General features: G+C 40.0%; 1 protein-coding gene and 1 pseudogene across 2 annotated transcripts in view; one reads left to right on the forward strand and one right to left on the reverse strand.

The window, feature by feature from the left end:
- The window catches only part of LOC146714760 (E3 ubiquitin-protein ligase RNF19B-like), a 230548-nt pseudogene that overhangs the window by 116896 nt on the left and 87126 nt on the right, over window positions 1-26526 (reverse strand). The window lies entirely within an intron of this gene.
- LOC146714767 (uncharacterized) overlaps window positions 1-26526 on the forward strand; it is a 53878-nt gene that overhangs the window by 7373 nt on the left and 19979 nt on the right. The window contains exons 8-17 of the mRNA XM_085440521.1: window positions 8983-9087; window positions 9184-9321; window positions 9461-9498; window positions 9579-9619; window positions 9723-9824; window positions 10840-10942; window positions 11048-11160; window positions 15328-15398; window positions 15480-15605; window positions 15860-15955. Coding sequence (XP_085296647.1) covers window positions 8983-9087; window positions 9184-9321; window positions 9461-9498; window positions 9579-9619; window positions 9723-9824; window positions 10840-10942; window positions 11048-11160; window positions 15328-15398; window positions 15480-15605; window positions 15860-15955 — 933 coding nt within the window. The remainder of the gene's footprint in view (window positions 1-8982; window positions 9088-9183; window positions 9322-9460; window positions 9499-9578; window positions 9620-9722; window positions 9825-10839; window positions 10943-11047; window positions 11161-15327; window positions 15399-15479; window positions 15606-15859; window positions 15956-26526) is intronic.

Here is a 26526-nt window from a genome sequence, read left to right on the forward strand (position 1 = left end):
AAAGGGCTGTCATTCTTTGCGGTATATGGGCCATGTGTAAGTTGTGTGCAGCCACGGGCCATTTGCAGGCACACTGCTGGCCCTGTGCTGGCCCAGAACAGTTTCAGCTCTGGCCCCAGCTGTCAGCCTAATGTGTACCTTAATCAAGCCATGTAATAACAACATGTGCCAGAACATAATAGTGCAAAAGTAAAATGACGAAATGGACTGATTGTTATATAGAGCTTTTAAAACTGCAAAGGTGGCATGGCGCTGTCACGCTAATGATAAAAAGCCAGCCCTTTTCCTTGGTGCCACCGTGCCGCGATTCCAGCCACCATCAATGAGTCGGAGGCCCCCGGGAGAATTGGTGGGGGCGCGGGAGATGCTGTCGGTGAGTCGGGAACTCTTACCTGGGTGCTGAAGCTCCTGGTAGCCAGGAGAATGCAATCCGCTTCTTCTGCGAGTGAGCGGTAATCCTTTGTGGCCAGCAGCGGGTAGTTGGCCAGGCCAGCTTGCACCAGCAATTGTCGGAGGAAGAGGTGAGTGAAGAGGAATCTGCCGTCATCCATTCCTAGCACGGACAGCATGCTCTCCATGAGCTCGAGAGTGGTACCATCACCCAGGCCCGAGAGAGAGAGGAGTTTCTCTGCCCGCTCTGTATCACAGATGAAGTAGCACCGCAGCAGCAGCGCCTTGAGAGTGGTATATTTCCCTTGGGTGGGGGGATCCCGGAGGAGGGTCATCACACAGCGGGCAGACAGCGGATCCAGCGAAGCTACCACATGATGGTATTTTGTGTTGTCGGCTGAAACACCACAAAAAGCAAACTGAGCTTCGACGTGTACGAACCACGAAGGAGGGTCGTGAAGCCAAAAATCCGGCAGCTTAATCGCCACAGCAAAAATTAAAACATACAACTGTGCTATCACTTCTCATATAAATGAAGACAGAAAACTAAACAGCAGTGGCATTTGTAGGATTACTGATACTGAGCTAGCTGGTATATAATGATGTGCTATGTGATTGCTAGCGACACAGCTATGTTAGCATAACATAAACACTGAAGCTGGAGGATGAGTGCTTACTTTTTTCCACTCGATAAAAGTTAACGTGAGGGCTCCCGAAGGTTAGGGACAAATGCAATCGCATGGCAGGATGCTGTAAATGGACCAAACTTCAGTCAGGAGAACAACTGCAAGATGAGGTTAGTCATTAATATACTGCTGCATGGGTTGGGCTGTACTTACATCTTAAGGTTTTAAAAACTGAGCTTTAAAATTAATAGCGATGATAAAAACTGAGAGAGGCTTGATCACTGACTTTTTTAGGGGCTTGTTTAGATCAAATAGAACAAGATACAATGCATTAAAACATGTTAAAAACACAACAGCCTTAATAAACAAAGAGTAGTTTGGACCCAGAAGCAGGGTTCATCACGTCATCACTTAAAGATTGGCTATCCCACCTGCTGTGAATGTTTTAATGCAGTACAGTTGTTATTATTATCACTTGTCACATCCTGTTTATGACAGTTAAAATAAATAACATTCATATAACAAATGAAATTGTCTTGTGTAAACTGTCTATGGTGTTAAATAGGCCTACATGATTCTATCTCTCAGGTCAGTTCCTCTCGCACTCAACGATCCTTCTTCTATTGCACTTGGGGCTTGGTGCCCAATCTTGGGTGGGGGTGACGATATCTTCCCCCTGACCTGTCGTCCTGGCTCCCCCTTGCCGTAGCATGTGTGTTGAACCTCGTCAATCTCTAGCTGTGAGAGCAATCCCTTCTTCCGAATGTTGGAACACTGAGCTACTAATTGTTTCGCCATCAAAGCGGATGTTGGGTATCAAAGATTCCATTGGTCCCTCATCCTATTTATGTAACCCCTTTTGCCAGGGTTACTTGCATAGTAGCATTCCAACAACGCCCTATTTTCGTCTCATGCCCACCGATGCCTTCTTGTTCCAGCAGCCCACTTCTCATAAGGGTGTCCTGGTTCCTCAACACCTGACACGGACCTTGTTGATCCGGGTGATGTCCGAGTCAGCATGACTTCATATTTATCTCTCTCGCTCATGTCTGCTGTACAGGGAGTGCAGAATTATTAGGCAAATGAGTATTTTGTCCACATCATCCTCTTCATGCATGTTGTCTTACTCCAAGCTGTATAGGCTCGAAAGCCTACTACCAATTAAGCATATTAGGTGATGTGCATCTCTGTAATGAGAAGGGGTGTGGTCTAATGACATCAACACCCTATATCAGGTGTGCATAATTATTAGGCAACGTCCTTTCCTTTGGCAAAATGGGTCAAAAGAAGAACTTGACAGGCTCAGAAAAGTCAAAAATAGTGATATATCTTGCAGAGGGATGCAGCAGTCTCAAAATTGCAAAGCTTCTGCAGCGTGATCATCGAACAATCAAGCGTTTCATTCAAAATAGTCAACAGGGTCGCAAGAAGCGTGTGGAAAAACCAAGGCGCAAAATAACTGCCCATGAACTGAGAAAAGTCAAGCGTGCAGCTGCCAAGATGCCACTTGCCACCAGTTTGGCCATATTTCAGAGCTGCAACATCACTGGAGTGCCCAAAAGCACAAGGTGTGCAATACTCAGAGACATGGCCAAGGTAAGAAAGGCTGAAAAACGACCACCACTGAACAAGACACACAAGCTGAAACGTCAAGACTGGGCCAAGAAATATCTCAAGACTGATTTTTCTAAGGTTTTATGGACTGATGAAATGAGAGTGAGTCTTGATGGGCCAGATGGATGGGCCTGTGGCTGGATTGGTAAAGGGCAGAGAGCTCCAGTCCGACTCAGACGCCAGCAAGGTGGAGGTGGAGTACTGGTTTGGGCTGGTATCATCAAAGATGAGCTTGTGGGGCCTTTTCGGGTTGAGGATGGAGTCAAGCTCAACTCCCAGTCCTACTGCCAGTTTCTGGAAGACACCTTCTTCAAGCAGTGGTACAGGAAGAAGTCTGCATCCTTCAAGAAAAACATGATTTTCATGCAGGACAATGCTCCATCACACGCGTCCAAGTACTCCACAGCATGGCTGGCAAGAAAGGGTATAAAAGAAGCAAAACTAATGACATGGCCACCTTGTTCACCTGATCTGAACCCCATTGAGAACCTGTGGTCCATCATCAAATGTGCGATTTACAAGGAGGGAAAACAGTACACCTCTCTGAACAGTGTCTGGGAGGCTGTGGTTGCTGCTGCACGCAATGTTGATGGTGAACAGATCAAAACACTGACAGAATCCATGGATGGCAGGCTTTTGAGTGTCCTTGCAAAGAAAGGTGGCTATATTGGTCGCTGATTTGTTTTTGTTTTGTTTTTGAATGTCAGAAATGTATATTTGTGAATGTGGAGAAGTTATATTGGTTTCACTGGTAAAAATAAATAATTGAAATGGGTATATATTTGTTTTTTGTTAAGTTGCCTAATAATTATGCACAGTAATAGTCACCTGCACACACAGATATCCCCCTAAAATAGCTAAAACTAAAAACAAACTAAAAACTACTTCCAAAAACATTCAGCTTTGATATTAATGAGTTTTTTGGGTTCATTGAGAACATGGTTGTTGTTCAATAATAAAATTATTCCTCAAAAATACAACTTGCCTAATAATTCTGCACTCCCTGTAGGCTCGCTTAGCATGGGGGTCTAACTTTAGGACCCCTGGATACAGATACCCCAGGTGAGTGTGTGTGTGTGTGTATATGTGTATAGGAGTAGGACTCGATTAAAAAAATTAATCTAATTAATTAGAGGCTTTGGAATTAATTAATCTAGATTAATCACATTTAATCGCACAAGAAAATTTGCCCCAAAGCGCAAATGTTTTTTTGGGGTTTTTTTTAATTTAAAAGGGTTTTAGTGGGCGACAGAATCAAATAATAGACATGCATATTGTAAACTCAAGCTCTTTTAATTTATGGAAAAAAGCATTTAAACTGCAATTCAATCCAAAACAGAGAAAAAATAATATTCCTGGCCAAAATTGGGCAGACTTAAAAATAAAGTGCTGTTTAAGTACTTTAATTACGTTTTCAACATGGTATTGTCTTTAAATAATAATAATAAAACTTTGAACATAAAGTGCAGTTTTTCTTCTTATAAAAATAACGCAGAAGCATAAAAGGTTTTTTGACCAGCTTGACCTTCAAACTCTGAGTAACCTTAGCCAAAATTATTTTGTACATTAGGCTAAAATTGTGTGATCATCACAATGCCTCCATGTCCGTCTCTTTCAGCCAGTTACTTAGACAAACTAGCTTGTTCACATTTTCAGAGCTCAAGGCAGTTCACTTATTTTGTTACTATGTGACCTGCAAGTAACAACAGTCTCTCAAATGGGACAGAAGTGGCAGAAGATATAACTTATCTGACATTATTCTGTCAAACTGTCACAACCCGCGTGTTTTATTTAAAACTATTAACTCTGTTCTTAGTGCACCACTGACTGTATCGAGCCTTCGTCTGCAGCCTGTGAAAATTTTTTACATTTTTTTTTATTGCGACTCCTACACCAGGGCTCAACTCTCTCCTTCTGCTCATGACCCCTCAGTCTCTGCTTCCTGCTCTGCTGTCTTTGACAGGGTTGAGTCGGTGACTCTGTCCTCTTTAAAGGAGACTCTTAGTCGTTTTAAGCCTGCAGGGTCTCCAAATGATGCTGTCCCTCATCGACTCTTAAAAAAGGTGTTACCAACAGTTGGACCTTTGGTTCTTGAGCTGGTAAACCACAGTTTGGTGTCAGGTGTAGTCCCTAAAGATTTTAAACATGCTGTAGTCAGACCTCTGATTAAAAAAAACTGTTCTTGATCCTACAATTCTTGCAAATTACAGGCCTATCTCCAAACTACCTTTTCTTTCCAAAATTCTTGAAAAAATAGTTCACAGCCAATTAATGACCTTCCTGAAAAAAGCTAAATATTTTACAGGTTTTCCAGTCTGGTTTATACCCTTTCATGGCACTGAATCAGCCCTTTTAAAAGTTTTTAATGACATATTTTTAGCTACTGATGTTGGCGACTGTGTTTTTTCTTGTGCTTTTAGATTTGACAGCTGCTTTTGATACAGTGGATCATGCCATTTTACACTCTCGTTTGTAGCACTGGGTGGGCATTAGGGGCACAGCACTGGAGTGGTTCAGGTCCTACTTGGCGGGGAGAACTTTTTGTGTCAGTCTCTGTGGCCTTGTGTCGTCCTCTGCTCCTCTCTTGTGTGGTGTCCCACAGGGCTCATTTCTAGGCCCCCTCCTCTTTTCTTTATATCTGCTCCCTCTTGGTTCTATACTGGGAAAACACGGCATTGCATTTCACTTCTGTGGTGATGACTGTCAGATCTATGTCACTCTAAAGAAAAAAGGAAAATACTCTGTACAGCCATTACTTCAGTGTTTTGATGCCATTAAGGCTTGGATGTTTCTTGACTTTTTAAAATTCAATGGCAAAAAGACTGAGGTTATGGTTTTTGGTAACCCCACTGAGACCCCCAATGTGTATTTAGATACCTTGGCCCAGTAAAATAAGCCAACTGTCACAAACCTGGGGGTCAAAGTGGACTGTGAACTGAAGCTTGATGGTCAGATTAAGGCAGTCGTAAAATCAAGCTTCTTTCAGCTGAGGCAGCTGGCTAAAATAGAGCCAATTCTTTCATGGCAGCACTTTGAGACAGTTATCCACGCCTTTGTTAGCACTCGGCTGGATTACTGTAATGCACTTTATATAGGGGTCAGTGCTTCATACATAAGTCATCTACAGAGATTGCAAAATGCCGCAGCTCATCTTTTAACTGACACTCAAAAGTTTGAGCACATTTCTCCTATTTTAGCTTCACTTCACTGGCTGCCCATTCTTTTTAGGATTTATTTTAAAATTATTTTATTTGCTTTTAAAGCCCTCCATGGCCTAGCTCCATCTTATCTCTCTGAGTTGCTACAGCCATATACACCCACGTGCTCTCTCAAGTCAGCTGTTCCTGAATGTACCCATGACTGAGCGTAAATTTACAGGAGATTGTGCTGTTTGGTTTCTTTAGAAAACTGAAAGGGCATCTGGTTTAACATTATGGAAACCAGTGTGGTAAGTAATGGTGAAGTTGAAACTGCCAAAAAAAAAAACATGGATCATCTTGCATGTCTAGAATTTAACTTTGACATTTTGGTAAGGAGCACAGATTTTTGTGTTTTTTCCAGATCACAAAAGGCTGTCTGCTACTTCACCAGGTCTTATTTTTCCCGCATCACTGAGCTGATTTTACTTGAGTTGCAGTGAAAATCTCTGGAGATTGACGTTGTAGGCCTTCCCACAGCTTCAGCCTCTATATACACCTGGCAATACAATCATTTGTAATAATTCAAATATATGTAGACACTAAAGGTACTGTGCCAGAATGTCGTACTGTCGTACTTAAATACAAGGGGGGAGTGAGCGAGTCAGAAACCCAGGGCACAGAGATGTTACAGGTCTTATCAGGAAAAGTTTATTCCCAGGCAGGAAAGCACAAATAGAACAAACTATTCTACAAAAATGTAAGCAATAAAATGTTGTCATTACACTAAAATCCCCCAGAAATGAACAAAGAATTCTAACAAAACTTATAAAATGTAATGTTCCCTGTGCACCGAAATCCCCCACAGTCCCATGATCCCATTGTCCTACAAAGCCATGGTGAATATTCCTCGTAGTTGAAAACAGAGGAGCAATTTCTCTTTTGAGTGGGGATCACGCCAGCCTGGTCCCAGAAGGTCAAGGAGAAGCCTCACATCTCCATCTTGTCTTTCCATCGGGCTCGTCCCATAACAGCCCAGCTTGCACTCTGCACTCGAGCCTCTTACTCGATGCCACAACATCTTCTCTCATGGCATCACCCTATAAACAGACAAATACTGGCCATAGCCATTGTCCGGGAAGCTGGCCTGGCTAATAGCCATGGCGACCTTCCCTCAACACGGCTGAACCCGGTAAACAACAGTGGAGACACTACTCACAAATGCAGGCAGAGGTGCACCTCTGCCCTGCTGTCGATCACATGCGTTGTCTCCTACTGTCACCATTCCTGCTGTCAGAACTGGGTCGCTGCATTACACCCCTGACAATCGGGCAGCAGAATCTTTCCAACACCTGGCTTCTATGTGTTCCTTGTCTTCATATCTGGGCTTCCTGCAGTGCTCATCCAGCTTCCTTTTAAAAAGGTCTTTTTACCAGCTGATAGGCCACCTCAGGACAAACCCATGACACAAAACCAATTATGAAAGACAAATAAAAATTTCCACTGTGTGGCAGATACATCAGAAGTCGCTGAAGTCACTGAGATGGAAACAAGCAAATAAAGTCTGTCCATAACCTTCTATGTTTCTGTGGAACGCTTGAAGCTCACAGGTTTGGGCTTACAGTTCACCAAAATATATATATATATATATATATATATATATATATATATATATATATATATATATAATCTCTGTTTCATCTTAAAATGTTGTGACCTCATTATTGATCAAAATAATTACCGTATTTTTTGGACCATATCGGATTAGAAGGCGCCCTGTCGATGAACGGGTCTGTTTTCATGCATAAGGCGCACCGGATTATAAGGCGCATTAAACCCCTTATAATTTTTGCTATGTAACTTTACACTGTCCACTTTCTGCTCTAACAAAACAAATTTCCCACATGTGGGACTAATAAAGGTTATCTTATATTAATGACTAACCTCGTTTGCGGATGGATCATCTCAGTTGTTCTCCTGACTGCAGTTTGGTCCGTTTACAGCATCTTTCCATGCGATTGCATTTGTCAAAAACCATCAGGAACTTTTATCGAGTGGAAAAAAGTTAGCGTTCATCCTCCAGCTTCACTGTGTTTATGTTATGCTAACATAGCTGTGTCACTAGCGATCACATAGCACAGCATTATATACCAACTATCCCAACCCTACAAATGTCACTGCTGTGTAGTTTTCTGTCTTCATTTATGTTGGAAGTTATAGCAGGGCTGTACTTTTTATTTTTTTCCAGAAATCTCTCAGTCAGAACATGCTATATCATGTTTAGGTAACTAGCGAAACTAGCGAGCTAATGTACTGCTAACTTTCTGCTAACTTCTAACTCCATTAAATTTAATAAATTCTGTTTTCATGGATGCCTAGATGTTAAACTTGTTATGCTTTATGTTATGCTAACATAGCTGTGTCGCTAGCGATCAGCACATAGCACATCATTATATACCAGTTAGCCCAACTTCAGTAACCCTACAAACGTCACTGCTGTGTTGTTTTCTGTCTTCATTTATGTTGGAAGTGATAGCAGGGCTGTATGTTTTATTTTTTTCCACAGATCTCTCAGTCATAACATGGGACATCATTTTTAGGCTACTAACGAAACCAGCGAGCTAACTTCCTGCTAACTTCGAACTCCGTTAAATGTAATAAATTCTGTTTTCATGGATGACTGGATGTTAAACTCAATTGTAACACCTGGTAAAGCAGCAACGCTGATCATTTTATTAAAGATGGAAGAATTTAGACAGTTTTTAACTCTCTGTGTGCCTCAGTGTTCGTTTAATTTTAGACCTGAAGGAGTTTTGGACCCAGATTACTATGAGTCCACGAGGCTACTGACTACGGTAGCCATGATGCACCGACAGTCCATCAAGCGGTGCAGCTTATTAGCTTGCTAAAGTCATACTAAAACATTTTTTGAAAGACTTTTGAGCGCCGTGTACCACATAAAATCGGTTCGAGGTTAGTAAACACAATCAGAATTCATCCATAAGGCGCACCGGATTATAAGGCGCACTGAAGATTTTTTTTAGAAAATTAAAGGATTTTAAGTGCGCCTTATAGTGCGGAAATAACTGTAGGTTTTGCCATTGTCCAGCAACTCTTCCTTAACTTTTTTTTCCAGTGTTTTTATTTGCCAGTCATAGAAATTTCCAACTCTTTTATAAAAACATAAAAGAATAATGTTTCTGTGTTTCAATTAGAAATTGGAAATGAGGCATCATCCAGATGTTTTGACGCTGCTGTTGAAGAGATGCATGAAAATAAGACAAGAGGTGATAGTTCCTAAGACCCTACAAATACCAGAGGTATACTAAATAATTCATTATGTTGTCATTACTTTTTGGTTTCTGATTCCTTATACTAATTTAGCTCTTTTTTTCCCCTTTCTTTTTACTCGTTAGAACCAGACCTATGAGCTTTATGCATTTGTCGAGCACTTTGATGACTTGAGATTCGGACATTACACCGTAACAATCAAATCGCAGGATGATGAGGATGATGACAGATGGTACAACTTCGATGACACTTATGTCAAATTGGTAAACCTGATGGATTTTTTTTTCACTGGTATTGTTCCCAAGAGATAAATACTTTAACACAAATTGATGCAGTTTTGTGCTTAATAGAAAAAAGTATTTAGCCTATAGATGATCACCTTTGTATTCTTTATATTAACAGCTTCCAGAAGGACCATTCCAGCTGGACAGAAATAACACGTAAGCTTTTATCTGAATTTTCTTCCAAAACAACTGAATATTAAACTGACCCTACTTTACTTTTACCATGCTCTTACTAGATCCAGCAGTGCTTATCTTCTGTTCTACAGGAGAAAGAAAAGTAAGATTGGAAACATTTATGATTAACTTATTGATGTTTCTGTGAATGATTGTATCACACTGGCAGTTTGAAATGATTTTGACTGTTTTGATTTCATTTCCAGTGCATGCTGCAGACACACAACACATCAGTGAGGCACCCACTGGTGGAGCTTCAGCCAATGAGCAACAAGAACAGGTTGTAAAGACCACAGGGAGAGACGAAGGTGAGGCAGCAGGCATGGACTATAACCTTGTGGACATACAGGGAAAAGATCAGCAGATGATAATGAATGATGTAGAGAATAAAGATGAAAGTAAACAGGAAAAGGAGAAAGAAAAGTACTTGGCAAGAAACAGGAAAAACAAAGACATGGAACATGTAGACAATGAAAGCAGTGACCACATTACAAAGAAAAGAAAAACTGATAATCAGGAGTCTGATGACCACAAGAATGATGCCGAGCACCAGCAGGATGCAAATTTAAAACCCAGAAAAGGCAGTGATCACCAGGATAACCAACACAGTCTGAAAGTAGAACAAAATGAAGAAATGAGAGAGTACAGACTAAGAGATAAGGACAAGGATGATAGCTGAGATGGTAGACAGTAATAGCACAGATGAAGCTAATAGAAGTAAAACAAGAGATGGAAATAGAGGATCAGTAATGCTTAAAGACTCCGTATATGTTTTAATGCAATGGAAAGGTGGCTGAAGGTAAACGGAAGATGTGAGAAAATGATAAAGAGCAAAATAAAAACAATAAGCAAGATAAGAGAGATGGTGAAGGTGCACAAAGAAGACAAGAAAGAAAAAGACTTCCGTGAGATTAGAGGAGGTCTAAGTCATCAGCTATTAGCTGATAATAGATATGAGCTGATTATAGTCAAAGCACAGTATAACAGAATCAGGGACAGGAAGTGATATACATATCTGTTTAGAAAGAGAGATCATCACTAATTAAAAAAAAAACAGGACACAATAGACAAGGTATGAAAAGAGATCAGTCTTTTGGTGAACAGTTTTCCAGGAAACAAAGGACTCATGGAGAATCAGAGAAGTAGCACTGATAGTAATGTGTCATGTGGTCACATGAATGAAATCAACATGATGTATTTTTACACTACGTATTTTGCTAGTGCCTATTCCTGTAACTGACAACACTATGCACTGTTCACCTAGTTTATCTTTCACAGAAACAGTTCTACAATTTAAATTGATCATTGATTATCTCCTTCTAGCCAACAAGTACCATGGGCTAGTAAACCAAGGAGCAACATGTTACTTAAACAGTGTGCTACAAGTGCTATTCATGACCAAAGAGTTCAGAAAAGCTGTGACAAGGTTTGTTACACAGCTTAAAATACCCAAGATTTATCCATATTTAAAATGAATAAACATTGGAGTGAACATGTAACACCATGTGACTAGTTTGTTTAATTGCTGTAGGAACCCTGGAAGAAGTCAGTATATTGATCACCCTCTTGACATCTTGTTTGATAACTTAAAGAAAGATACAGCTTACACACATGAAATCAGTTCAAAACTGGACATCAACTCAGGTACAGTAAAAATTATTAAACAGTGAATGCACCTGTTCTTTGTAAAACTGGGTCAGTTTACCTGTTAAGTTACTGCAAATAAGCCAGTTTTCTTTGTGTTAGCTGGCCCAATAAAATGACATGTAATCGAAACCTATTATACATATATACAGTCCTGATTAAAAGTTTAAAACCACTTGAAACATGGCAAAAAATCATATTTTGCATGGTTGGATCTTAACAAGATTCCAATTAGAGCTTCAACATGCAAAAAGAAGAAATGTTAGTGAGATAAAACATTTTTCTGACCATGCAATTTATTGAAAACAACTCTTAATCTGAAACAGTTTGTTTTACAGCTGATCAAAAGTTTAGGACCACACCTCCAAAAAACCCTCTAAACCCCCCCAAAATAGAAATCAAAGTTAAAAACATGAACTCAGTCATGAGTAGCTCCACCATTATTGTTGATCACTTCAAAAATGTGTTGCAGCGTGCTTGATGCAAGTGTTTCCATGAGTTGAGTGGGAACATTTCTCCAAGTGGTAAAGACGGCTGCATGAAGGGCATCTACTGTCTGGAACTGTTGTCCATTTTTGTAAACCTTCCTTGTCATTCATCCCCAAAGGTTCTCAATTGGATTTAGATCAGGGGAAGACACAGGATAGATTTATTTTTTGTTGCCATTTTTCAAGTGGTCTTAAACTTTTGATCGGGATATGTTACATTTCTTTTTTTCAAAGCACATGATGTGTCTTCCACCCTGTAAGATGGTCAAGTTCAAGGTCAAGTTTATTTATATAGCACATTTCCAATCAGTCCATGCTGCACAAAGTGCTTAATAATGTAAAATGCCACTAAAATAAATAAAATGCAAAACAATGATGCAGTAAAATATAGAAAAACTAATAAATAAATAAAATAAGTCAATAAAAGCAACTAAGACAACAACAACAGGGTGTTAAAACCAAAATGTTTAGGTGAAAGTGTGGGAGGGAGAGGCCAGGTCCGAACCAAAGTACAAAGAATTGCAGTAATCCAGGCTGCAAGTAATGAATTGATGAATAACACATTCAAAGGTATGGCTTAACCTTGGCTACCTGTCTTAAATGAAAAAAGCTAGATAGGACTACTATGCTCACCTGCCTACACAGTTTAAAGGAACCATCAAGATACAAACCAAGGATTTTAACATTTGACTTACAGTATGAAGATAAGGGGTGCAGTGCCTCGGTTTGTTTATTAACAAAGTTACCAAAATTGACAATTCCTTTTTTGTTTTCATTTAATTAAAAAAAAAATTCAAGACATCCACTGTTTAATGTCATCAAGGCAGCATGACAATAGCTGGAGTGAGTCTGTCCCTGCTTTTAAAGGCAGATAGATTTGCATGTCATCTGCAAAACGGTGAAATGAAAGGTTGTACTTTGAGAAAATAGACCCCAGTGGCAACATATACAGTGCAAACAAGGCAGGACCCAAAATAGAGCCTTGAGATACACCATAATTAAGAGAGGCTATTTAGGAGCTGTGAGGGCCAATGTTTACATAAAAGTCCTTCCAGATAAGTAGGACCGAAACCACTGAAGAGCAGACCCTTTTAGGCCAGCACATGATTCCAGCCGTGATAGCAGGATATCATGGGCTTCTGTCGGGTCCAATAACGAGAGGACAGCAGGGCTGCCAGAGTCCAGAGTTAAAAGAATACCATTAAAACCCTACACAGCACTGAGTGCCACCTCCTATATATATATATATATATATATATATATAGGATTGGGTGCACGTTCGCATAATCACACCAGCTGTTGTTGATCATGAAACACACACCACCGCCTCTGCTTTTCCCAGTTAGCTCCTGTGACCTGTCCGCATGGTGCACGGAGAACCCCAGTAGTTGTATTGCGGAGTCCGGTACCTTGTCCGATAGCCAGGTTTCTGTGAGGCAGATCACGCAGCAGTCCCGCATCTCTCGCTGGAATGAGATCCGTGCCCGAAGCTCGCACGGCTTGCTGTCCAGAGACTGCACATTAGCCAGTAATAAACTGGGTAGTGGTGGTCTGTTAGTGCGCCGTCTCAGGCGAACCAGAATGCCAGATCTTCTCCCTCTGTGTTGGCGTTTGCAGCCTCCAGGGGCCCAGAATAAAGGCGTCTCAGGTGAGATGAATGGGGGTCTGCAAACGGAGTTGCAAAACAAATGGTGTTGCAAAACTTCGGAAAGTGATGAGAAAGTCCATCTCTTATGTCCAGTAAGGTTTGTCGGTCGTACACAAGGAGACATGTGCTACTCGTGAAAAAATAAAGGAAAAGTAAAATTAAACACAAAAACCAGCTGTTGCTTGGGGAAGCTCGTGACGAGGCTGCCACACTCTGCGCCATCTTCACGTCTCATTAAGATCAAGGTGGGCCTGCAACTATAGATAGATCACTTTCTCCAGAACTTTTGAAAGAAAGGGACGCTTCGAAATTGGCCTGTAATTAGCCAGAACAGGTGGGTCCAGATTGTGTTTTTAAAGAAGAGGCTAAACTATAGCTTATTTAAAACATGATGGCACATGTAGCAAGGGAAGTGCTGATTAATCTGTGGATAAAAGGCTCAACAGTATTAAAAGTATAGCTGTATAATTACAACTGACCAGAATAAAAAATAGAATAGAATAAAAAAATTGGCAGTAAACTAACCAAGATTAATCAGTTACTCTTTACATATTAGGCTGTTTTTGGAATCCAGTGTGTAGTTTTACTTAGCTAGAGAACAGTAAAAAAGCTTTTGTAGTTAATATTGAAGCCATTAAATATCATAAGATATAACAGGAAAAAATTCTGGCAACCACACTTTAAAGATCTTAGATTATCTGGTAAAAATACCTGTTGACTTGGGTAGCTAGCATGGTATAAAAATAGCTCCATGTCTGCTTTTACAGAAATCTTTAAATCTTTGCTACATGCACACTACCTGTCAACAGTTTTAGATCACTGCTTAAAGGGTTAAAAAAAAGGTTACCCTAAACTGAAAAATAATGTATATTTCAGAGTTATACAAAAAGGTCTTTTTGGGAATTGTAAAACTAATGTTGTAAAAAGCTGCGGTACCCCTGTCAGCATTATTTGAAGAATATTTGATGGCAGAAAGTGGTGTGTTTCTTTAAAAAAAAACAAAACAAAAAAAACAATTAACAATGGAAGTGAAACAGTACATCATAACTCTTAACCCTTTAAGACCTACCATAGAACCAAATCCGCCAGAGATTACTTTATATTTTTACATGCTGTAGTGCCATTTTTGGGAGCATTTCAAGTTGCTATACATCAATACAACTGTTATAGACCAAATTTTAATAATATGTCTGCATTAAGTGCATAGTAAGTACTCGGATAACTTACAAATTTAATTATTTGCCTTTTTTCGGGGTTTTATTTGTTCCCGAGTAAATCGGCTTGGCTGAGATCAAAGTTATTAGAATAGATTAGATAAAATCAAACTTTATTAATCCCCCGGGTGGGTTCCTGGATTTTCACACAGCTGAATAAACGTCAAACAGAAAACTGATTAAACAGAAGTGTGAGGCGGTCGAGAATTTACGCCAGTGTCCTGTTATATTTTAGATAGCAAGGAGCAGACGGCTTTGTTTATTAAACTCCACCGACACAGCGGTGACGCAAATCTGAAGGCTAGACCGTCCCATTTCACAGCCCCACACTTCCGGCCTTCTCGGTCTTCGAAGGACCCGGCCCACGTAGACCACGAAGGCCGGGTCCTCCGAAGAATGCAGCCGACGTTTTGGGACACAGCTACAGTGAAGCTGGAGGAGGAAGCTAACTTTTTTGTTAACGTGAGGGTTCATGATGCACTGCAAAAACTCAAAATATAACCAAGTACATTTGTTTTATTTCTAGTCAAAATGATCTCATCACACCTAAAATAAGACACAATCAGCTAAAGGGCAACATTTCAGTAAGCTAAAGGAACTTGTTTCAAGACAGTGAATCTTAAAACTAGAGAATTTTCATTTATTCCACTGGCAGATTTTTTTTCACTTATTTCAAGCTAAAATATCTTGTATTAAGTGAAAAAATCTGCCAATGAAACAAGTGAAAATTGTTTCACTGGCAGATCTTTTTAAGTACATGTTACATTGACAGATGTGTTATAGCATTTTTTTTTTTTCAATACCTCCACTGCACCAGTGTCCGTACAAGGTGACGCAGCTGAGTGCTTTGAGAAGATTCTGAGTCTAACTAGTCCTGAAGCCTCACAGGTAAAGACTGCAGTTTAGATATTACAAATATGTTAATTAAATTTACATATAAGTTAACAGCCTGTGTGGTTGTCTTTTAAGATATTCCAGGGAGTGCTGACACACAGGAACAAATGCTCTACATGTAGTACAGAGACAGGAACAGATGATCCATTTTGGACTCTACCTCTTCAACTGGTGCAATCTGACATCAAAGACTACAATGTGGTAAGGACTGATATCTTCTCTACCTTTTTAATCCATTCACACTTTTCTAGAACATATTAGTTAGAGTAATTATACATATGTATATTTTTGTCAAGTATTTCACTATTTAAGCAAAACTTCATTTATATGAATATTTTCAAAAATTATGGGAAATGATTTATACCAGTGGTAGCATGATTTGATGGGTAGAAATGACCTTTTCATTTTATCTGTTAGTAAATTTCAGCATCAAGTGACATGATTATATTTTTCAGGCTCATGCCATTGCCAAATATTTCAGTCAATCAGATGCCAGTGGAGTAAACCAGCTATACTGTGACCAGTGTGGGTGCAAATGTGATGCTGCCATTGTAAGTTATCATTTTATTAAATAAAAAAACTAAGAAGCTGAAATTATTTTCAAAGAAGTTCCCACAAAGTACTGGCTTCCTAAACAAATCTCGCTACTTTTATAAAAGAGAGATGTAACACTTACCAGTTATTAAGGGGCCCCAGCACAGAGACAGGGATGTTTTAGTATAGTCTTTTCAGACTGCAATCCCACATTGATTGCTCCAGCCGTTCTGCTGCCTAGCTTGTTTTGAGCTCTCATCACTCCCAGAATGTCCCAGATCGGAGAGATGTACTGAAAAAAGCAAGGCAAGATTAGACAATTGTTGTCTGCTGTGTCCACTCTCCTGGCACTGCCACTGAACACACTGCACCGCTTCTCCCCTGAAGCTGAGCCATAGACCATACCCCTAAACAAGAGAATTTTTTTTTTTATTAATTTTAAGTAAATTTGCAAACAAATCGAGTTATTCTTAATCTCAGGTACCCCTGTGATCCTAATGTGATCCTCTATATAAATCTTGTAAATAAATACATAAATCATATTTATAAAAACGAAGGGATGCTACTCTATTTTTTTCCCTCTGTATAAACAAGAAGACTCAGAGCACAACTTCCGTCAGTGGGCAATGACTATACTAAAACTTAGATGTTTTATGATATTTTTATTGCAACATGCTGACATGAGCCTCATAACATCCAAAGTAATATATCCTGATGTCAGCTTTGGTAATATGGAAATCCACAGTAATCATTTTTTATTATTTTTAAGGTCGACTTTGACCTTCTGCGCTAACAATGAGGGTCAAGGTCAAATGCTTAGCCAGCCAAATTACTCATATTCAGTGATGGGAATAATAGCATTAAAAGTAACTGCATTACTAACAGCATTACTTTTTTCAGTAACGAGTAATCTAACTAATTTCTATGTCTGTCATTACAACGCTGTTACCGTTACTAACAAGAAAATGCAGTGCAGACACGTTACTATTTTTCAACACAGACGGTTGAAGCTGTCTTAAGCTTACTGGGAGCTAGGTGGGGTGAAACAATCACACGAGTGCTGCTGATTGGCTGAGGAAGAATAAAGTAGTTGTGGTAAACCAATCACATGACCAGTTTAAGATGACATAGCAACAAGATGCTATATACCGGTTTTTAAATTGTGTTGATAGGTCACGTAAAACCAGAGTGATGATAAAAAACAAAATACAGTGGGGCAAAAAAGTATTTAGTCAGCCACCGATTGTGCAAGTTCCCCCACTTAAAATGATGACAGAGGTCAGTAATTTGCACCAGAGGTACACGTCAACTGTGAGAGACAGAATGTGAAAAAAAAATCCATGAATTCACATGGTAGGATTTGTAAAGAATTTATCCGTAAATCAGGGTGGCAAATAAGTATTTGGTCACCTCAAACAAGGAAAATCTCTGGCTCTCACAGACCTGTAACGTCTTCTGTAAGAAGCTTTTCTGTCCCCCACTCGTTACCTGTATGAATGGCACCTGTTTGAACTCATCATCTGTATAAAAGACACCTGTCCACAGCCTCAAACAGTCAGACTCCAAACTCCGCCATGGCCAAGACCAAAGAGCTCTCGAAGGACACCAGGAAAAGTATTGTAGACCTGCACCAGACTGGGAAGAGTGAATCTACAATAGGCAAGCAGCTTGGTGTGAAAAAATCAACTGTGGGAACAATCATCAGAAAATGGAAGACATACAAGACCACTGATAATCTCCCACGATCTGGGGCTCCACGCAAGATCTCATCCCGTGGGGTCAAAATGATCATGAGAACGGTGAGCAAAGATCCCAGAACCACACGGGGGGACCTGGTGAATGACCTGCAGAGAGCTGGGACCAAAGTAACAAAGGTCACCATCAGTAACACACTAAAACGGCAGGGAATCAAATCCCGCAGTGCCAGACGTGTTCTGCTGCTGAAGCCAGTGCATGTCCAGGCCCGTCTGAAGTTTGCCAGAGAGCACATGGATGATACAGCAGAGGATTGGGAGAATGTCATGTGGTCAGATGAAACCAAAGTAGAACTTTTTGGTATAAACTCAACTCGTCGTGTTTGGAGGACGAAGAATACTGAGTTGCATCCCAAGAACACCATACCTACTGTGAAGCATGGGGGTGGAAACATCATGCTATGGGGCTGTTTTTCTGCCAAGGGGACAGGACGACTGATCCGTGTTAAGGACAGAATGAATGCGGCCATGTATCGTGAGATTTTGAGCCAAAACCTCCTTCCATCAGTGAGAACTTTGAAGATGAAACGCGGCTGGGTCTTCCAACATGACAATGATCCAAAACACACCGCCCGGGCAACAAAGGAGTGGCTCCGTAAGAAGCATTTGAAAGTCCTGGAGTGGCCTAGCCAGTCTCCAGACCTCAACCCCATAGAAAATCTGTGGCGGGAGTTGAAAGTCCGTGTTGCTCGGCGACAGCCCCAAAACATCACTGCTCTCGAGAAGATCTGCATGGAGGAATGGGCCAAAATACCAGCTACTGTGTGTGCAAACCTGGTAAAGACCTATAGTAAACGTTTGACCTCTGTTATTGCCAACAAAGGTTATGTTACAAAGTATTGAGTTGTATTTTTGTTATTGACCAAATACTTATTTTCCACCCTGATTTACGAATAAATTCTTTACAAATCCTACCATGTGAATTCATGGATTTTTTTTTCACATTCTGTCTCTCACAGTTGACGTGTACCTCTGGTGCAAATTACTGACCTCTGTCATCATTTTAAGTGGGGGAACTTGCACAATCGGTGGCTGACTAAATACTTTTTTGCCCCACTGTATACGGTATTTTTCGGACCATAAGTTGCACCAGATTATAAGGCGCATTGTCGATGAATGGGTCTGTTTTCATACATAAGGCGCACCGGATTATAAGGTGCATTAAGCGAAACAAAACAGTCAGATAAGTCAAACTTTACTCAACTCATTCTTATTGCTTCCTCCACTTCCGTACCATTGATTCATTAAATGGTAAATGGCCTGTATTTATATAGCGCTTTAGTAGTCCCTAAGGACCCCAAAGCGCTTTACACATCCAGCCATCCACCCATTCACACACACATTCAAACACACTGGTGATGGCAAGCTACATTGTAGCCACAGCCACCCTGGGGCGCACTGACAGAGGCGAGGCTGCCGGACACTGGCGCCACCGTCGCAGCTGCCCTATTCCCAAGTTGTTGCAGTATATTAATAACTAACCTTGTATTGTGGCTGGATTATCTCAGTTGTTCTCCTGACTGAAGTTTGATCCATTTACAGCATCCTGCCATGCGATTGCATTTGTCCCTAACCATCTGGAACCCTCACATTAACTTTTATCGAGTGGAAAAAAGTTAGCATTCATCCTCACTGTTTACTGCTAACAGAGTTGTGTAGCTAGCGATCATGTAGCACATCATTATATACCAGCCAGTCCAACTTCAGTAACCCTACAAAAGTCACTGCTGTTTAGTTTTCTGTCTTCATTTATTTTGGAAGTGACTACAGAGGTGTACATTTTATTTTTTTCAGGAATTTCTCAGTCAGAACATGGTATATCATGTTTAGGTGGAAACTAGCGAGCTAACTTCTAACTCCGTTAAATTTAATAAATTCTGTTTTCATGGATGTCTGGCTGTTAATTGTTACACCTGGTAAAGCAGCAACACTGATTATTTCATTAAAGATGGAAGAATTTAGACAGTTTTTAACTCTCTGTGTGCTAGACCTGAAGTGGACGGAGTTTTGGCCCCAGATTACTCCGCGAGGCTCCTGACTACGGTGGCTGTAATGCTCCGACAATCCATCAAGCGGTGTGGCTTTGTATGGAACGTCAGGACTGCCATAATGAATTAATTAAATACACCATTAAATAATTAATTAAATGTGGCAATAATTAATTAAAATCGGAAATAATTAATTACATAAATATTTACGACACATGTAATTAATTAATTAATTAATTAAATGTGTCAATAATTATTTATTTCACATTTTAATTAATTATTGCCACATTTAAATAATTATTTAAAGTTGACTCCTTCAGGTCTCACCATGAAATAATTTTATCTGTCAGCCTCACCCATCAAACTCAGGGGGCGGGGTTAACGCTGATCGAGTCAAAACTATTGCTTTGGCCTGATGGCCATTGTTTTTACCACACAACAACCGGCATGTGGAAACTAACAGAACTGAACTGTTTGTGTGTTACCAAATACCGTTTTAATATTTTTTTTAGCCGAGAATGTAGTGGTTTAATCTTTATGTGTCTGGTCGGTTTGTCAAGATAGAGCCTCTTTGCAAAAGTGCTTCGATGATTTCAGAGATGTCTGCCCAGTCTCACGGCAAAGCGTGGGATAGACCCGTTCGCCTCGCAAGCAATCGAGCTGTTATTACCACCGACAAAGCGCAGGCACCGGTACACAGCTGTAATAACCCCCGCTGACACTGACTTCTTTTACTGAGGTTATATTTATCGGGGTTTTATTTCCTGATTTTCTTATGTGTCCTTCGTGTTTCAGTCGCCAATTCTGAATTATAACTAACATTAAAAACATGTTTAAGGAGGAGAGAGAGCAAATAAATTCGATTAACAGCTGATCTTTGGGTTTTTGTTCAGTAATCAGCGTGACCTGCGTATAAACGCATAAAAGAAATAACGTTGGTGTTTCCGTCATGTGGTAACTGCTAGCTTTAACTGTACAAAGGTTGTTTGACACTATGAAACACATACAGACTTCATGGCGTTCGGCTAATATTTTTATTGTGAATATTAATCATGAGGGTAAACAGCCCTGTACACCACAGAGCGAGGTCAGCATATCCACGATATCTTCAGCTCTCTGAGTTAACACAGAGTTTCCCAGCTGACTAATCTAATGGTCATCTACGAATATGTCACGGGTCATATCTATATGATTTTACAGAAAATCATCCTTATTACTGCCAACTATTCCAGAGACGTGAAAATCTACAGCATTAAGAACAAAAAAATATAGCAGTCTAACGCAACACTGTAACAGAGATGAACCGTCAGTTCGTCACAGATCAAAGTGGAATGAAAGTGATTGGTTGAACAGGTGTTCGTGTCCGTGATCTGTGTTTTCTGCATTTTCATCAGCGTAAGAGACTCAGCAGCAGATTAGAATAACAGTTATACATTTAATAAATCACCAAATGAATACACGCAAGAAACGAGCAAACCTGTTCCGACAATTTGAGTTTGTATTCCCTCAGCTGCAGACTCGCTGCTGTTTAAATATTTGAGAGCAAGATTAGATATAAAACAAACGTCAAACATAGACTCAGTCTGCATTTACATTTGATATGAGGCCAGCACGTACAGTGGCTATGTCCTGTCTTAAGATCATATATGTAAAATTGTTGTCTGACCTCCGTCGATCCAGCCGCTCAGAGTCCGTGGTTACCATGGCTACTGCATAAGCAGCTGTAATGTAAACAGCTGGCACAGTGGAAACCAACCAGGAGCATGGATGTTTATGTTTTTCATTGCAAAAGAACTGTCTGAATGGTTAACTGAAGTTAACTTGGATAAATTATAATTAAGGAGTATCACATATAACGCCCACGTGAGCTGTGTGACTGTTCACCCCTACACTGAAATAAGTAGGTTATTACTGAAATACACATGCTATATACCTATGATATAAATAGGGAGGTCCTATTAACATGTTTAGTTTTAAAGGACACCTTCCTGCCTTTAGTCTCATTCATGAGCAGTATTAGTTTTCTTCTAACATCCAGAAGTCTGCACAATGTGTTTCATAGTTTGTAAGAAGCCTTTGACAGTTAAACATAACATGACCGAAAAAGAGAAAAAAGAAAAAAAAGAGAAAAAAAATCACAAATTATATGTTAACCTCATTTATTTTTAGTTAAGTGAACTCTAAAAATTCTAACAGACAGCTGGTGCTTAGAATACAGTTGAATAACTATTAAAAACCAGATGATGTAATATTTCTGTCCAGGTTGCAGTCTTCATGATGAACAAGCTCCTCTCTGCTCCTCTCGGTGGAAATGCGCCTTCTCTTCTCTTTCTTTAAAACATTTTATAAGTTAGTTTACTCTCAAAATTCACTGTTAAATCCAAAACACACCAGATAAAGAAAAGCGAATGGTTCAATCTAACACATGTGCCAGTGAACCATTAAACTTAAGTCAAACTATAGCAGTTCTGAAACATAACTTTAACCTCAGCCAAACCGATTTGCTCAGTTGTAAATAAAACAGCGAAGTAAACGTGACCCGACAGACAGAACCTGAGTGAATTAAGTTAAGCGTTTAACCACTGAGAGCTAAAACTCAGGTGAGGTTTCAAAGCTGTGTGCCGGTGATTGGACATCAGCCGCTGATAAAGTGGATTCGCCTATAAAGTGCTCTGTTGGGAAACAAGCTCCAGCAGCTCTGCGTCATATCAGTCAAACTGTGACTATCACTAGGTAACGTGGACGTGTTTCTTGAATTAGCAGCAGGTGTTAAACAACCGCTGACAGGTGAGGAGGAGGAGGATGCATGCAGGTAAACTGAGGGCCTGTTGAGCTGATCGCTGGTGTCATGAGAAACACGTCAGCTCGTTCTTTATGTTACAGAAGCACAGAGACACAAGACCAGGCGGAAAGAGACGATCGCTCGGTGAAAATGAGAATCTGCGAATGCAACATGTGGAACACAGAGAGTGGAATATCTAAACAAACCGGTTAACGTAGCCCCCCCCCCTCCTCCAAAACAAACAAATACACACAAAATAAACAGTTAAGCTGGAACACCGGGGCTGTGAGCTCGGTGCACTCTGTCAGCTGACTGTTAGCAGAGCTAGTGAAATCTCTGAAAACATCTGAGCACTTTTGCAAACATGTTCTATGTTGACAACCTGACCAGACATTCGCGGCTAAAACACTATTATTAAAACTACACCGCCACCATTGCTGCCTGTGATTTGAAATGCATTCTGGGATACCAAGTCAACACAAGCAATCGATTATCTAGGATTGACCTGTCTTGCCTTACTTTGCACGGCAACCAATCAAATGTTAGAGAAGCTGCATGGCAGCGTTAACCCCGCCCACTTAGTTTGATGGGTGAGGCTGACAGATAAAATTATTTCATGGTGAGACCTGAAGGAGTCAACTGTGCCAAAATGAATTAATTAAATACACCATTAAATAATTATTTAAATGTGAAATAAATAAATAATTAATTAAATGTGTCATTAATTAATTAAATATGTCAATAATTAATTAAATGTGGCAATAATTAATTAATTACATGTGTCGTAAATATTTATGTAATTAATTATTTCTGATTTTAATTAATTATTGCCACATTTAATTAATTATTTAATGGTGTATTTAATTAATTCATTATGGCAGTCCTGGCGTTCCATAGCTTCGTAGCTTACCAAAGTTATACTAAAACATTTTTGACAGATTTTTCAGCGCCCTGTACCACTTAAAATTGGTTCACCTAATTGTTCTGTGTAGCAATACCACGACAGTCATGATGACCACACGTTCATGCTTTTGAGCATTTCACACATTTAGTCTTCTGATTGCTGTTCACATGCTTGGCTACAGCTCCACAGCTCACAGTCGACACATACACCACCACCACCACCACAACAACATACTGATAGACAGCACAGCCTTTTATCCCGGCGAGTCCATGATTGCAGATGCCGTGCAGGTGCGTCCATCTCCCCTGCAGCTCCCCTGCAGCGGCACCGCAGACCATGAACCATTTCAAACTATTCTGTAAATAGTTTGAAATTGTTATTATATTTAAAAAAAAACACCTTGGGTGCGTTTTTAGGTAAATAGCTGAAAATAACTTTCTTGTTTGCAAAACTTTTGCGTAGGTTTTTAAAATCTACTATTTATATTTGCATTTTAAGTTATGAAAATGATTCATTAAACATGTTTGTGGTTGTTACAGTAAAAACTTTTTTCTACTCAGATTTTATGTTTTTTGTCTGATTTTAGATCAGTTGTGTTAATACAGTATGTCTAAATGAAAAAATAACTAAATTAAGACATTTGAGGTTTTGCTGAAAAGAATGATACCAAACAAGGCAACATAAATAGTTTTTAATTCAGTTCAATTCAATTTTATTTATACTGTGCTAAATCACAACAACAGTCACCTCAGGGTGCTTTATATTGTAAGGTAGATCCTACAATAATACATACAGAGGAAAACCCAACAATCATATGACCCCCTATGAGCAAGCACTTTGGTGACAGTGGGAAGGAAAAACTCCCTTTTAACAGGAACAAACATTGAGTAGAACCAGACGCAGGGAGGGGCGGCCATCTGCTGGGACCGATTGGGGTGAGAGAAGGAAGACAGGATAAAGTACATGCTGGTGAAGAGTTCCAGAAATTAATAACAAGTAATGATTCAATGCAGAGAGGTCTATTAACACATAGTGAGTGAGAAAGGTAAATTAATAAGACATACTCAATGCATCATGGGAACACCTATTGCAGCATAACTAAGGGAGGATTCAGGGTCACCTGATCCAGCCCTTTAGCAAAAAGGAAAGTTTGAAGCCTAATCTTAAAAGTAGAGATAGTGTCTGTCTCCTGAATCCAAACTGGAAGCTGGTTCCATAGAAGAAGGGCCTGAAAACTGAAGGCTCTCCCTCCCATTCTACTTTTAAATACTCTAGGAACAACAAGTAAGCCTGGAGTGAAAGAGTAAGTGCTCTAATGCGGGGATATGATACTATAAGGCAAGGCAAGTTTATTTATATAGCACAATTCAACAACAAGGTGATTCAAATAGCTTTACAGAGACATTAAAACAAAAACAAATAAAAAGCATGATTAGAATTGATTAAAAAAAACAGTAGATAAAATCAGTAGTTAAAATTTAAGTTTTGAAATTTAAGCTTAAAAGTGTGGATTTAGTGTTTTATTCAAATGCAGCTGAGAATAGGTGGGTCTTCAACCTGGATTTGAATAAACTGAGTGTTTCAGCTGATCTGAGGCTTTCTCGGAGTTTGTTCCAGATATAAGGAGCATAAAAGCTGAATGAAGCTTCTCCGTGTCTGGTTCTGACTCTGGGAACTGATAAAAAACCGGATCCAGATGACCTGAGGGATCTGGAAGGTTCATACTGGGTCAGGAGGTCACTGATATATTTTGGTCCTAAACCATTCAGAGCTTTATAGACCAGCATCAGAACTTTAAAGTCTATCCTCTGATGGACAGGCAGCCAGTGTAAAGACCTTAAAGCTGGGCCCTATTTCAGAAAGCCGGTTTAGTGCAAACTCTGAGTAAGTATACCCTGAGTTAACGAAAACTCTGGGTTTTCGGTTTCACAAAGCGAGTTTAGATTAATCCTGAGTGAGTCACTATGACGACACACTCCGTGAAGCTAACCTGCCCCCTAGCAGGTTTACTTCAACTAACCCTGCCGTTCTCCGCCTCTGTGTCGGAAACCTGACTGTAGGAAGTGTCAGACATGGCGTGCCCCTTCCTTGAAGAGCCAGTAGATGTTGAAGCCCAAATTCTCCGCAGAGCTCTCCGCCGGGAGAGAGTGATTAGAGCGCGTTTGGACATTTTATCATTTCCTGATGATTTTCTGTGTGAACGTTACCGTTTTTCAGCACAATCTATAATTTATTTGAATAACATCCTCAGGCCTAATATTGCTCATGTGACACATCGTGGACATTCTCTCAGTTCTGTACATATTATTTGTATTGCACTTCGGTTTTTTGCAAACGGGAGCTTTCTGTATAATATTGGTGACGCTGAGCACGTTTCCAAGGCTACCGTCTGTCGGGCAGTCAGGAATGTTACAGTTGCACTGAAACGTCTCCTGCACTCGTCTGTGGTGTTCCCCGGTCATAGACCCACAAGATTTATCAAAGAGGGATTCCACAAAATTGCAGGTAGCAGGATGAACAAAACTTAATTCATGATGTGGTGATACTTGAACTACTACTTAAATTTTACATTTATTTTCACGGTTCCCAGGCGTGATTGGCTGTACAGATGGCACTCACATTCCAATCATTGCTCCTTCAGTAAATGAAGGAGACTATGTGAACAGGAAGTCTTTCCACAGCATTAATGTACAGGTACATAGTTCCCTGTAGCATTTCAAACTAACAAATTATTTCACTATAGTAATGGATGCTAATTTGTGTTCTCTGCACTGTGAAGATCATATGTGATGCTGCCAACATTATCACAAATGTGGAAGCCAAGTGGCCAGGCTCTGTGAGTGGTGGTGGTGGAGGACCCCCACCTGTTTTTCGGGCCTCCGCTTTTTTTCTGTTGGCTATAACGGGCCACATTTGAGCATACAGAGTAAGCAAATATTTACTTGTAATGTGCTCAGATAATTTCAATAAGTGCTTACAGAAAGAAAATTAATGTAGCCTCTAACTGCAATTGATTTATATAGGACAAACAGACCAAGCACTATGGCTCATAATACAATTACACCTTACCTGTTGGGACTATATTTTTATATTTCATTTTTACTTGCTGCCAGGAACGTTTGGGGCCTGTTGGGTTGCACCTGCGCTCACATCACGTCAC

This window comes from Copadichromis virginalis, linkage group LG3, assembly GCF_057382275.1.
Source record: "Copadichromis virginalis isolate Kocher_CV1m ecotype Utaka linkage group LG3, C_Virginalis_male_GT1.1, whole genome shotgun sequence".
NCBI classification, from domain to species: Eukaryota; Metazoa; Chordata; class Actinopteri; order Cichliformes; family Cichlidae; genus Copadichromis; species Copadichromis virginalis.